The sequence below is a fragment of the Schistocerca serialis genome, chromosome 7 (assembly GCF_023864345.2).
Source record: "Schistocerca serialis cubense isolate TAMUIC-IGC-003099 chromosome 7, iqSchSeri2.2, whole genome shotgun sequence".
Taxonomy (NCBI): domain Eukaryota; kingdom Metazoa; phylum Arthropoda; class Insecta; order Orthoptera; family Acrididae; genus Schistocerca; species Schistocerca serialis.
Window position 1 is genome coordinate 269,189,701 of NC_064644.1, and position 14,450 is coordinate 269,204,150.

Below are 14,450 nucleotides of genomic sequence, written 5' to 3' on the forward strand. Positions count from 1 at the left end.
TTTAAACAAATTCGTAATGTACTGTGGTACAGGTCTACCCCTTTTTGGTACCCCTGCCTGCACAGTATAGGTCAGGCTTGCCGGCGTCTGCCTACCTGCCCTTTTCCATCCAATCAATGCTGGGTGCGCCCTCCTTCTCCTTCCTGAGTAGGCTTCATCGTCCATAGCCCTAGCATACATCTTTATGTATCCGAGAATCCGAATACCTCTTAGAGAAATTAACATCCTACTTCAGTCCTTACACTCGCTTCTCAATACTTTCTATACTCTGCTTGTCCCATTATCCTACAACTTGTCGGAATAGTCGTTAGAGTGACACCAATTCTGTCCACTTAAGTATACGCTGTAGCATAACGAACCACAATATGTTCCTCCTGTAGTGTGTACTAGTGTAATACCATCATCGTAACCATAAATACTCTTAGCTCTTACATATATAAATATATCCCTGTACATACGTGATGTGGAACCATCACCTCACATAACCAGGTGGGCATACCTATCAGTATGTGCACACTTTTCTCCCTCCAACACGACGGTTCCCATATTATCTTAAACTGTACCTTTCCTGTGTGTGTCTTTGTGTTTCATTGTGTGTATGCATATGAGTAGTCGTGTAGTCTGATTCTTTGGCCAACTTATGGAAAATAAGTTGAAGGTTATATAAACCACGGAAATTGAGGACTTCAACGATAGAAGTGTATGCATATGGACAGAGGGAAAGTTAAATTGGTACTCAAAAGAGAAGTAAGAAAGAAAAAAGTAGAAATGGTTGCTAAGATTGAAGAAGAGAAAGAAGATAGCCCCAAAGACAGGAAACCCTTCCCACCATCCTTTCCCAGGATCCCCACTTCACCGGTACTTGAGTGAGAAACCGGAGGAGGTATGATGTTAAACATCTCCTGCAGAATGGACATTCTCTCCTTCACCTCTGAAGTCCCCAAAGAAAGATCTTAGCAACTCCTATGGAACGGCAAATGGTGAAGAATCAGTCACACTTGTCTGCGAGGGTCATTTGAAAGGTGTGGTGTGTGTGTGTGTGTGTGTAGTGTTAGTCATGTTTGTACCTACACTACCCACCCATTTCAAAATTTATATGAACCCTCCCCATTCATACCACATTTTGCAAAAGGTATAACTTATTCCATAATAAGTAGAAAAATATGTATCATATTATCATAAATAGAAACTATGTATCGTATCATCATAAGTAGAAATTATGTATCATATCATCCTCAGCAGAAACTATGTATCATATCATCACAAATATCTCATTCTTCCTCTTACCCCATATCGTATCATTCATATCATTGTAAATATAGAAATGTTCATATTATATTGTATCCTCCAATAGTTTAGGCCCGAATCAGACCGAACTATATGTTGGTTGGCTAGGCAAAAATATGACCTAACTATATGCGGATTCGGTATCCTTGATGACTAGAGTGGGGCATGCTGTCAACTCACTTTTACATCGAGACTAGATTGGAGCATGCGGCCAATTCACTTTTACCTCCAGACTAGAGGAGAGCATGTTGCCATTTCACTTCTAACTTGAGACTAGAGCGGAGCCTGCTACCAATTTAGTTTTACCTTGAGACTAGAGCGGAGCATGCGTATGACTTACATGTTACAAGGTATTACCAAATGCTTCAGTCTTGACTCGATACAACAACAAATCCATCAAGGTGATTATATAAGTGGGGATCCTAGCGCCTTTAAAACAAGTAAGACTGAATATAATGACAAGATCACTTACTGCTACCTTCACAAGAATCAGTATGACCTTGATATTAGTGATTTGCTGCAACTCTTGCTTGCCGACCATGTCAAGACGAGTATGCTGAAGTACTAAAATACATGACAGTATAAGAGGATAGAACAGAATACAGGATAGTATAAGACTTGAAGAGAATTCAGTGTGGGAAAATGAATATGGAAGTAACACCGAACCCAACTCATGATCCGAGGGTCATCACTCCGCCCGTTAACACAGAATGTTAATGTCCCTGGAGAATAATGTGACTCCATCCCTATCTCATGGATCTGCTGTTAACCTCACTTGAGCTAGTGCAGACTAGCACTTCTCATTACATTTTGTGTGAAAGTCTCCCCTTAACAAAACAATTACCACTTTACTAGTCAACACTACATTCTGTGAAGGTACCCCTTTCTCTATCTTATTCTGGATAAGTTTAAATTCCTTCCACAAATCGTCTATGTCTTTTTTAGTATCAAGTTCTCGTGCTAAATGTGATGGAATGTTGTCTGTTTTCACCCTCTCTGCAACTTTCTAGTCGATTAATTCCTCTACCTGTTCCTCCAGACCGCTTATATTTATGGTGTCTGAGGTTGCTAGCTTCTCATTAAAGTTTCTCTCTACCCCATCTACACGAGTGTTGACCCCTGCAAATTGTGATTGGACAATAGGGATCAGTTTGTCTTGTCTTTCAATGGTATCTTCTAAGGTATGTAATCTCTGTTTCACTGCGTCGAATGTAACATTACACACATTTTGAAATGACCCTAACTTCTCATTAGATTCAGACTCTATATTGGTACACTTGTCCTCAATATCAAATTCTAATCTCTGGGTCAACTTCTGAAATTGATCATCCTGCTTTTGGTTAAAGTTGGTAAACATTTGATTCATTTGTACAGTTAAAGAATTATTTAATTCATTCTTTAAATCTACTCGTAAATTTTCCACTTTATCATTTAAAATCTCAAATTTAGAATTTAAAGCTTCACCCTGTGCTTCTAACTTTTCACTTAAAGTAGCACTCTGTGCTTCTAGTTTTTCATTTAAAGCATCATTTTGGTCACTTAGTTGTGCTTCTAGTTTCTCACTTAAAGAAAGATTTTGGTCACTTAGTTCTTGTTTCTGTACGTCTAACTTAGTATTTAACTGAGTATTCACCGAGTCTAACTTCAGACTTAGCCCCTTAATTAAATTTGCTACTTCAGTCCAGTCTGGCATAACCTTAGTCACTGTCACCACCGTGGCTGGTTCTACAGTTTCTGTAGGTTGTTGTTCCTTCTCCATAGTCCTAATTTCTTTCGATCTCTTGATCATTAAAAAAAAAAAAAAAAATCACATCTGTAAATATGACCACCCTTGTTTGCATTCCAATAGTTATTATCTTGAGCTCACCTAGCATAGGATTGCAGGCTGAGTCGGTGAGGTGTAGAAACAGCACCAGTAAACCGCACAGGCACTGGCAGCATCAAATATTGGTCGTGACGTTGGCATCGGTGGGTGTGAAGTCAGCAACTCAAACAGCAACCAGCAACGATGGCAGATTACTGCGACTGCATCGGTGTTGGCTGGTTACTGTGTTGGTGTCAGCTGTTTACTGCGTCGGCTGGTTACTGCGTGTGTGAGGTTAGCTTCCTCCCCACAACCAAATCTTCTTAATCAAATCTTGCAGACCAATTTTTTGTCTTGTTTTTATATGTTGCTATGGCAACTTGCAACTTTTTCTCATCTCAATCTTCTTTAAAAAAATCCTCCTTTTCATGTTCTGCTCACTTTGGTCACCACGTTCTGGCAGTTTTGATGCGGCGATTTACTTTAGCAGCTAATCGATTAATTATGCAACAGCTATTGTACACTTAGAGTGGACAAAGCAAGTATACACACTGAGCTTCTTTCGATCCTTTGACACATGAATATTGACGTTTAGTAAGTTTCTGTATGTCTTTTTAACATCAGAAACAATTAATTACTTTTTCAATAAATACAGTTTCAAAATTATCTCATAGTTTAACAAGACAACTGTCTGGACCTTAAGATAGTAAGAGAATGAATGAATAAGTAATAGTCTCTTCTCTTCTTTCAACAACATTCAAATGTTCACACAATAATGTTTGATGTCACACGGAGTACGGCGCATTTATTCCTTGGGCTGGACGTGTAACTTCTTAGGCGGTCTCGGCAACTACCTGCCTGCGCCCATCATCCGTCCAATAGACGTATGTCCTGCATACACATAATTGTGGTACAGTAGACACAGTTCTACTTACCCACACTCATCTTTAAAATAACGCTTGTTCGAGATGGTGGAAATACAAGGGTCTCTAGAATTTACCCCAAAATTCTCGAGGCACTTCAGTGCCATCCGCTCTTCTTTGACCGTGACGTCCAGGAAGGGTAATCTTGCTTCTGCTTCGGGCTCCATAGTGAATTTGATGTTGGGGTATATGGAGTTCAGGTGTGTAAGGAAGTCTAGGAGCTTGTCCCTTCCATGGGGCCAGATCACGAACGTGTCATCCACATAACGGAGAAAACTAGTAGGTTTCCATTTGGATGATGCCAAAGCTTCCTCCTTGAAGTACTCCATATAGAAATCCGTGACCACAGGTGAGAGTGGGCTCCCCATTGCGACTCCTTCTGTTTGTTTGTTTGTAGTATTCTCCATTAAAGAGAAAATACGTAGAAGTCAGAACGTGCCTGAAAAGGTCAGTCGTCTTCTCCTCAAATTTCTGTGCAAGAAGCTCAACTGACTCTCAAAGAGGCACCCTGGTGAATAATGAAACAGTGTCAAAACTCACCAGGATATCTGAGTCTTTCAGCTTGAAATTGTCAAGACATTTTACGAAATGCACAGAATTACGAACATGATGAGGGCATTTACCCACATAAGGGCTTAATAATTCTGCCAGGTATTTTGGCAGCATATATGTAGGTGCCTTAATGTTGCTGACAATTGGGCATAATGGCAGCCCTTCTTTGTGGACTTCAGGGAGTCCATAACGTCTTGGCTGTACAAGTCCTTCAGGTATCAATTTCGTGACAGCACCCTCTGGTAAATCTGCATCCTTGAAAAGAGTCCTAGTCCTGTTCTTCACCTTCTTGGTGGGGTCATCGTTGATCTTCCTGTAAGATTCGTCATTTAGCAGGCTCTGCATCTTCTCAATGTAGTCCTTATGGGCAAGAACAACCTTAGCACTGCCTTTGTAAGCCGGTAAGACAACAATCTCAGGGCTGTCTCAGGTCTTGAATGGCTGCCCTCTCCCAGCTGGTAATATTCGACTTAATCAGTTTAGTTCTTGTCAGAGCACAGCAGGTTTCCTGGCATACTTCTTCAGCTGCTTCCAGTGGTAGTCAGGCAGCAATCTGTTCAACTGCACTGACAATGTTTGCTACCAGTGTGAACCTAGGTGTGGTACCAAAATTAAGTCCCTTCTCCAGAACAGAAACTGCATCCCCAGTCAGCTCAATGTCCATGAGATTGATGACCATCTTGCGTGGGGCCTCCAGCGGTGGTTTGTCAGAGAGACGAGTGAATTTAGATACCTGACATCCCGAGGCCTTCTTATGTGCAGAATTGGTGCTCACCCAGGTGACACCATCAATCCAGTCTCAGGTCCTGGAATTAAAATGATTGGATAGTTGTAGATGTAGTTTAAGTAGTTCCTGGGAGCTGTACTCAAGGCTGTGGCTGGTAATGTGCACCCTCTCATGAACCAAGGCGAGTCTAGCACACTTCTTAATTCTCTTAGCTGCTGCAGAATCAATGTGATGCGTGACCTTAGCAAAGTTTGGCACAACGTGATTGGCGCGACATCTCTTCAGAAAAGCAAGAGCACTCAGCAAAAGGCTTGAGCACTTAGCAAAAGGCTCCTTAGATGGTGCAGCTTGTCGAATTTCTTCACGGTGCGATACATCTCAAAAGAAGAGCGGGTGGTACCCTGGGCGACGTGGTATACAGGTAGAAAACACATACTGACCTGTATTTGCATGCAGATAGCTGCCACCACTCTTTGCAGAGGAATGGGGTGCTAAAAACACTGGTGCACAGGGCGCGCACCATCTCTGATGCTGAGAGCCTGCCCAATGAGCTGGAACATTTCAAAACTGTATTCCGGAAAAACGGGTACTCAGAATGGCATACAGATGCACTCTCTGCCCCACCTCTACAGTACAGTGTGTACAGATGGAAGAAGTCATGGAGGAAGAGATAGCCATTGCCTATATACCTTATACTGGCACACTATCGAGAAAAATAGGACAAATATTGAGGAAACACTGAGTAGGAACTGTCTTTTGCCCACCCAATAAAACACGAGCATTATTGGGAAGTGTCAAAGATGATCTCAGTTTGCAGAAGGCCAGCATATACCAGATTCTGTGTCAGTGTGGGAAGACTTATATTGGACAGACGGTGCGCACCATCAAAGATCGTTGCCGAGAACATCAGAGGCACACTCAACTTAGGTACCTCAACAAGTCTGCGGTCGCTGAGCACTGTTTGTCCGAAAATCATGAAATGGACTACCAACATACCAGGTTCTCGGCACAGACATCTAAATACTGGGACAACGTTGTTAGAGAGGCTATCAAAATTCGTACCAGGGAAGGACTCATCAACCGAGATTGCGGCTATAACCTCAGCAAGGCGTGGGAACCAGCACCGAGTATCTAATTAAAAAGACGCTTAGCAAAGAAAATGAAGAGGCGACCAGGGCGAACAAGGCAATTACGCCAACGCCACCACAGACGCCAACGTCACCTTGTCAGTGACTGCCGCCGCGGGCGCGGACCGTGGAGGGAATGCCTCACAGGAGGAGGGGACTTAAAATGGTCGCCCTCCTTCAGGAGCTCAGTTCGTCAGTGCACCTGACGATGGCGACATATCTGATCACCGAAATATTGTGTCCGTTGCACACTATGGACCAGCAGTACACCCGTGGACTGATCGAGCAGTTTTCAGTTTGATGAATAGTCACTGGGGTTTCATAAAATAGCAAACAGTGTGTTATTATAACTTTTTAAACCATAGAGATACAGGTCTCAAATTAGTTTTTTTCTGATGAAAGTAATTTTTAAAATTTATCTATTTATTTATTTGCTCCCAAATAGTATTTCCAGATTAGTTCTGCTGCCCATTACTCTCTGTGACTTAGTTTGTTTTCAGCTATTTCCTAATTACTGAAAGTCATTGTAGACCTAAAAGTATTACAAATTAATCACACTAAAGCACTAAATACACTCCTGGGCACCCAAAATTCAACATCCTGAAGGTAGCATCCAAATAAGGTGAAATTTGCAGCATGTGTTTGCATGGGGAACAGGTGGCCATGTGGACATACTGGAATTGTTGTTTTGTGTAAGCAGCTTCAGTAAGCTTTCGGAAAACAGCAAGTGAGTTCTGAACATGTTTTAGAGTTTGACTGAGGAAGAATAGTTGCTTATGGGGATTGCAGATTATTCTTCAGAAAAATCAGTGATCCTGTCAGACACAACCAAGCATCTGTAATGCGGATCCACTGGATGCAGGGAGGAATGGCATACCTGCTGAGCTTATTTATTTATTTATTTTGCACCCACCCTGTTGCACCTCTACATGTGATGACAGGCACATTGTGCACATGGCAGTGATGAACCACTCTGCCACATCATGAATCATATTTCAACAAATTCAGTCTGTTCTGCAACAAGCAGTGTCCACTCTTACTATTCGATGTTGTTTGCAGCAGATTGGATTGCCTGCAAGGTGTCCATTGCTGCATTTACAACTGTGCCAATGCCATAAGCGCTTGTGCTGGCAATGGTGCGATGAACAATGGATATAGACAAGGGAATGGAAAGATACTGTTTTTACTGATGAAACCTGATTCTAGCTGCACCACCACAGTAGTTGGATTAGAGTCTGGAGACATTGAGAAACTGTTGAACTGTTACCTTATGCATTGCCCTACTGCTCCTGCATACAGTATTATTGGTTGGGATGGTATTGGATTTCATTCCCGCAGCACCTAGTACTCATTGCCGGTACGTTAAACAGCCAGTGCTACATTTCTGAAGTATTGGAGCATTTTGTCCTTCCATAGCTACGGAGCTTGACAATGGCCTCACTGCAACAGGATAATGCACAGCCACACATGGCACGCAGTGTTAAGACTTCTTTATCACCCATCAGATTGCACTGCTGCCTTGCCCCCCCCCCCCCCCCACCCCCTCCTGTTCTCCCAGTATCTCCCTATCAAAAATATCTGGTCAGTGATTGTGGAATGACTGACCTGGGATACATCAGTCGCTGCTACAACAATTCAACTTTGGCAATATGTGGAAGCAGCTTGGATTGCAATACCCAAACATCACATTCGGAGCCTCCATGACTCAATGCTGAGGCATGTAGCAGTGGTTGTAGCCAACAATTTCAGCAACACTCAGTACTGATTTATCATCTTTCTCACTTCACATGGGGCTGTATTTTCAATCGTATGATCTTTGTGCAACATGTCAGTAGAGTAGGTGTGTCTCCTATCTTGGCGAAGCATTTTATTATTGAGAGAAGCCCACCACAAGTACACCAAGAAAACTAATTTTAAATATGTTTTAGTATATACCATTCTTTGCAGTCCTACAAAAATGCCCACTGTTATCTTAGAAGTTTTAAATACATTTCCTTACAGGTTTCTTAAAAATATTTCATGTGCAGTCTTTCCTTTTTGTACTTCAGTATGTCTTTAATTTTTTGCCTCATAATTGTAATAAACTTTGTGGCATCATTGTAAATGATTATGAAGGCTGGACGTTCCTCTACCTTTGGTGTAGGGCCACCCATACAGACCAAATAAAGTTTGTTTTCTGGTCATCTTCTCTTTCAATAACTACATGTCTAAGACATATTTTCAAATATCTAAAAAATATTTATTTTACAGTTACAAAATGTTGTAATATTCTCAACTTTTTCAGGAAGAATCTGTAAATATATGTAAACTTCAACATACCTGGTTCTCTGTATGTGGAGTATGTTAAAACATACAGCACCAGTGTCTGTCCGCTGTTTGTTGCCAAATGATTGCTGCCTCCATTTGCTCTGGCCAGGTCCTGATAGCTCATTGGCTCTTACATTTATACCAAACATAACTGGAGAGAATGTGTTACTCGAAACACTGACATACTCCTGGTTAACTGCAAATCCAGTGACCAGCTCTACTCTGCTGCCTAATAAATCGATCTCAGTATTTACATTTGTAAAATGTTTACTGTTTGTTATAAGGCAGTACTAAAGAACTTGTAGATTAGTGGTGTCTGTGTGACACCTGTCACTGGTATAAGGCCACAATGGCAGAGCATCTGGTCTGTAAAAAAAAAAAGAGTCCTAAGTATTTTTGTTTGGTGTGGATTTTTCAGGTGTCCGTAGATTTAAACTGCAACAGAGTAACTTTTTGGATTCCATTTCTCATTTTCCTGTGAACTGATGTGCAATAAACTATATGGCTAATTTGCCATTCATTAAATTGTTAATATAGTTCAAACTGACGACTCCTGATAATTTTGTTGGTAACATTCATTGTTTGTTGCAGGTAAACCATCAAATGTGGAGGATGGACCACAGTGGAGGAGTGAAATGTAAAAGACTGTGTTTGAGATTGTAAATACAGGTTTAGAATCAGTTATATAATTTCAGTTGTGTATAACTCCTTCAAAATCGCTAAGATAACTATATTCCACCAGGAATGATGTAAATTGTGGATTGTAAAACTTGTCAATAAACTGATGTATTTGAAGCAGGGAATTATTCGGAATTTAATTTCTAATCACTTAAATTGTTGTTTTTGAATGTGATCCACATATAGCTTAGAAGATAATCAACCACCATTTAAATTAGGCAAATAATAAGTATGCTTCATATTTACTGTATTCATCAGAATGACTGTATACATCTACAATATCATCTACATACCTACTCTGCAAACTACTGTCAAATTTGTGGCAGAGGGTACTTCTCATAACCTCGTGTATTAAGAGATCTTTCCATCCTATTCAGATATGGAACGTTGTAAGAGTGACTTCTTCAGTGCCTCTGTGCCACAGAAAAACAAAGGAAGATTGCGTTTAATGTCCCGTTGCCATTGAGATGATTAAATACGGAGCACAAGCTCAAATTGTGTTAAGGATGGGGAAGGAAACTGGCCATGCCCAGTCAAAGGAACCATCCCAGCATTCGCATAGAGCAATTTAGGGAAATCACCGAAAACCTAAATTTGGATGGACGGATGTGAGTTTGAACCATCCACTGCTAATCTGTGCTATAGTATGATTGTGTCTTCGTGGTCTCTGTGGGAATGCTACTTATGGGCTGTTATATATTCCTATATCCATCACTTAACTGTGGTTCTTGGAAATTTACAAGTAGGACTCTGCGGGATATTTGTCATCTGTATTCAGATGTCTGCCAGTTCATGTTCGTCAACATATCCCATGGGCCAAACAAATCTATCACCATTCACACTGCCCTTCTTTTTGTTATGTATTTGTTGTTGTTTGTGTTGTTGTTGTGTCTTCGGTCCAAAGACTTGTTTGATGCAACTCTCCATGGTACTCTCTCCCTCTACAATATTCACTCTGCATGCTTCCCTCCATTACCAAATTGACAATTCCTGCATGTCTCAGGATAGGTCCTATCAAACAGTCTCTTCTTTTTGTCAAGTTGTGCAATAAATATCTCCCCCTCCCCAGTTCAGTTCTGTACTTCATTAGCTTCTTGAGCTACCCATCTGATCTTCAGCTTCTTTTGTAGCACCACATTTCAAAAGAATCTCTTCTCTTCTTGTCTGAATAGCTTCTCTTCCATACAAGGCTGCACTGAGACAAATGTCTTCAGAAAAGACTTCCTAATTTATAGTAGATGGTAACAAATTTATCTTTCTTCAAAAACTGTTTTTGTATTATAGCCAGTGTGAATTTCATATGCCAAAAAAACTTTTTCTAAATGTTGAAAGGTTACAGACATAGGTATGCCTTTCTTTAACCTATTTTCTAAAACAGTTTGTAGGAGCAGCATAGTGTCAGATGTTTGAACATTTCTTTGGAACCCAAACTGATCTTCCCCAAGAATGGCTTCCTACCAATTCTTCCATTCTTCTGTAAATAATTCATGTCAGTATTTTGCAAACATGACTTTCTAAACTGATAGCTCAGTAATATTCACACCTACCTACTTTGTAATTGATATTATTACATTCTTCTCAAAGTCTGTGATGCTATTTACCTTTGTTAATTTATATTTCATCAACACAGTAAACCAACCACATATTGGTGCAACACCATGTGTTTACTAGACCAAAAGTAAGACTGTGACAACAAAGTAAAAGAGATTGACTTACCTTTTTTCGGCTTCAGTATCCAGTGGAAGCATAGTGTAATCCTCTGTAACAGGTCCAGGGTTGACAAATAAGTCTGCTTGGACTCTGTATTTTTCTATTAAACCATTCTTTTACTCAAAATAACACTAGCTTGATTTCCTATTTGAGAATACATTTCATATTCAATTTAGTTGCAGGTTCTTCACGTTATTTACGTTTTTTGTTAAAGATTTTCAATATATCCAATAAATTATGGTCACACTCAACATCTGCTCCTGGAAGTGTTTTTAGTTTCAAATATAGTTTTGAAATCTCTGTCTTACCATTATGCAGTCTGTTTGAAACCTTCCTTGGTCTCCAGGTCTCTTTCATGTATACAACCTTCTTTCATAATTTTTAAACCAAGAATTAGCCAAGGTTAAATTATTGTCTGTGCAAAATTGTACCTGGTAGCTTTCTTTTTCATTCTTTTCTCTGAATCGATGCTCTCCCAATATTTTTCTTCCTTTTCCAGGTATCAAATTCCAGTCCCTAATCACAAGCAAATTTTTGTCTCCCTTAAGTATCAGAACTGCTGCCACACTTCGTTAATTTCCACTGTGTCGAAATTCAATGTATCCATTTCCCTTTAGAATTTCTCTAGCCACGTACCTGATTAAGGGATCTAACGTTCCACATTCCAAACCATAGAACAACAGTTCTGTTTATCCTGATGATGACGTCTTCTGAATAGTGCCTACCTGGACATCTCTCTTACCAACTGTACGTAGACAGTGCAAATGTTTAAATTTACAAACCAGTGCTAGTGGCTTTTCTTCAGCTGTGATATTAAGCATTTCTTCCCTTTGTTCACAATAATAGTTTTGGTTTATCTGGTATTTACCAATAGTTACTTCTTCTTCAACTGTTCCTTGCAAACATCTGTGTTAGATTGGACATTTTCTTTGCTAGGGGCTACTATTCCTTCTGGCAATTTTGGACAGTCTGGTTTTTTTACTTTGCTGTTACATACCTACGTCTTACATTCGAAGCACATTATGTAGAACTGGGAAATAAGGCTATAGCCTTGACGAATTCCTAATCTTGTAATGGATGTCGCAGATCTGGTACTCACCATATTCCCTGCTTTAGGTAAAAAAATCAGGGTGTCTACGTCCCGGGACAACCGGGAGATCCGGGAAAAACCCGGGAATTTTTTCATCCGGGAGAAAACCGGGAAAAACCCGGGAATCCTTTTGACTTCCGGGAATTTTTCATTGTTTTAGTTTTCATTTAAAGTTTTGTGATTTTGACTGGTAAGAACCAATACTCTAACAAAAAAATTTATTGTATCCTGCCTCTGCGGAATAATAGTGCAGCAACACATGAACGAGAGAAAAAAATGAAAATAAAACTTTAGTCGCAAAGAAAATGCGCCATATACAACAAAACACAGTGCTCATACAAGCGTCTGCTAACAGCAAAGTGTGTCAAAGGCTTTAGGAAGACTGTGCAGTGCTTCTTAACAACAAATTGCCTCCAATGAGCGTGACGTGACAGTTTTTTACATTAGATTCATTTTAATGCAAGATCTTTTAATGTTTCACACGTACAAACATGCGGGCTTCCTGCGTCATCGTAGCTGCGCAAGTGCAGTGACGCCTGTTATCTGGTGCTCTCTGGCAACTTCTGAAACGTACCTTTCTAATAGGTCACGGAAAAATATTGCGAGTATTGCTTTTAAAAGCGTTACTTTCAAAGTAAATTTCCTTTTATGTAAGATAAACTATGTGAGAGAGTGTACGACGAATTTCTTAAATCACAGAGCGTTTGACTCTCATTTAAAAATCAACTCTTTGGCGACAACCATATGAAGAATTTCGAGCCCAGAAGATCAGACATTTACGTCGTTATTAAAAAAATTTTACTGACACATTTATGTGATGCATGACGCGCAAAAAAGATCAACAATATATGTGGAAGCTTAGCTTCTCTTGCAGCTTATTAATCTTAGAGACCAATATTATATGTGATAGCTTTGCTTTTCTTGTAGCAACAATTGTACATTAATTTAAGCCATTAATTTTTGTTATTTGTGTGTTCTCGCTACTTAAGAGTGATCTTGCTATTGGCTGACTACATCACGTGTCAAATGCTGTCATCAGCTGGCGAGATCAGGTGACATGAGCTGTGACTGGCTTACAAAAGCGCGTCGCAATCTCGATTTTAATGCTTCGGAAAGTAACTTGCGGTGTTTGGTGGAATTCGAATTTATTCCTTCGTAACACGAAAATATGCAGTGTGTATGTTGCTGCACATCAAAGATCTTTGCAAAACATGTTTTTGCCCCTGAGTTTCATTTTCTAAAGTGCCGGGAAATTCTGCGCCGGTGTATAAAACCATAAACCGTAAAAGGATTGATGAGTGCCGAGAAAAAGTATACTTTCACTTAACACGGAAAAAGTGTTTTTTCATCCGGGAGAAAGTGTATTTTCAACCGGGAAATCCGGGAATTATTTTACCTTGTTCATGTAGACACGCTGAAAAATGCAGCATGAAAACTAATTTTTCTGTCCATGTCCTTGAACGGCCATCCTAAGTAAAAAGATCATCTCCTTGGTGTCTTGGTTTTGGAGAAACCCAGACGGCCCTTTTTTTTCATTAAATTGAGATCTGTCAGGTTGGCCTGTAGGACATCGCATTGGACCGACTACCCTTATTAAAAGGGACAACAATCCATAAAGTATGAAAGCATGGTCTCACAGCGATATGAATTAATAAAAGCTTCTCAGGCTTCCAGCCACATCTGGTGGTTAAAACCTGATGAACTTTCGATCAAGCTCTCCTCAGCCATTGTCAAGCAGTAATTGAATGGTGTGTCACCATAACCTTGCCATTATATAGCTGCACTGATGGCTGTGACGTCACTGGTGCACTCTTCCTTGCAAACAGTGGAAATATTTTCATTCCGCACCCATCACACCTGCTTCAACCTCACAATGACCAGATCCCAGGCTGTGCTGAGCTGCAAATTGCCATCCTTGTTGATGATGCTTTAAGATACTTTGATTTTTACTGCTCCTTTTATGATGCTGTCCCAAAATACCATTGTCATCATAACGATAAATATTTCATTGAATAGAATTCGGTCTCAATTTTCTGAAGAGTGTTCTGCCACAGCTGATTTTTCACAGTAGTGAAGATGTAAGCATCTCTCATGTTCCGTCCAGTGTTGCTCCACAGTGTGTAGTGTTTGGCCGATGTAGTAGCAGTCACCATGTCAGTGTGCAGTCAGATATTCAATTCTGTTACCACTCATAACAAAACAATTACATAGCATATTCCAAAACTAAGGTCCTGGTCATAATAAA

The 14,450-nt window shown here is 40.2% G+C and overlaps 1 protein-coding gene across 1 annotated transcript in view; it reads left to right on the forward strand.

The window, feature by feature from the left end:
- LOC126412661 (putative helicase MOV-10) overlaps positions 1-9,540 on the forward strand; it is a 305,211-nt gene extending 295,671 nt beyond the window's left edge. The window contains exon 20 of the mRNA XM_050082363.1: positions 9,319-9,540. Within this exon, the coding sequence (XP_049938320.1) occupies positions 9,319-9,368 (50 nt within the window). The 3' untranslated portion in view covers positions 9,369-9,540. The remainder of the gene's footprint in view (positions 1-9,318) is intronic.
- The last annotated feature ends 4,910 nt before the right edge of the window (positions 9,541-14,450 follow it).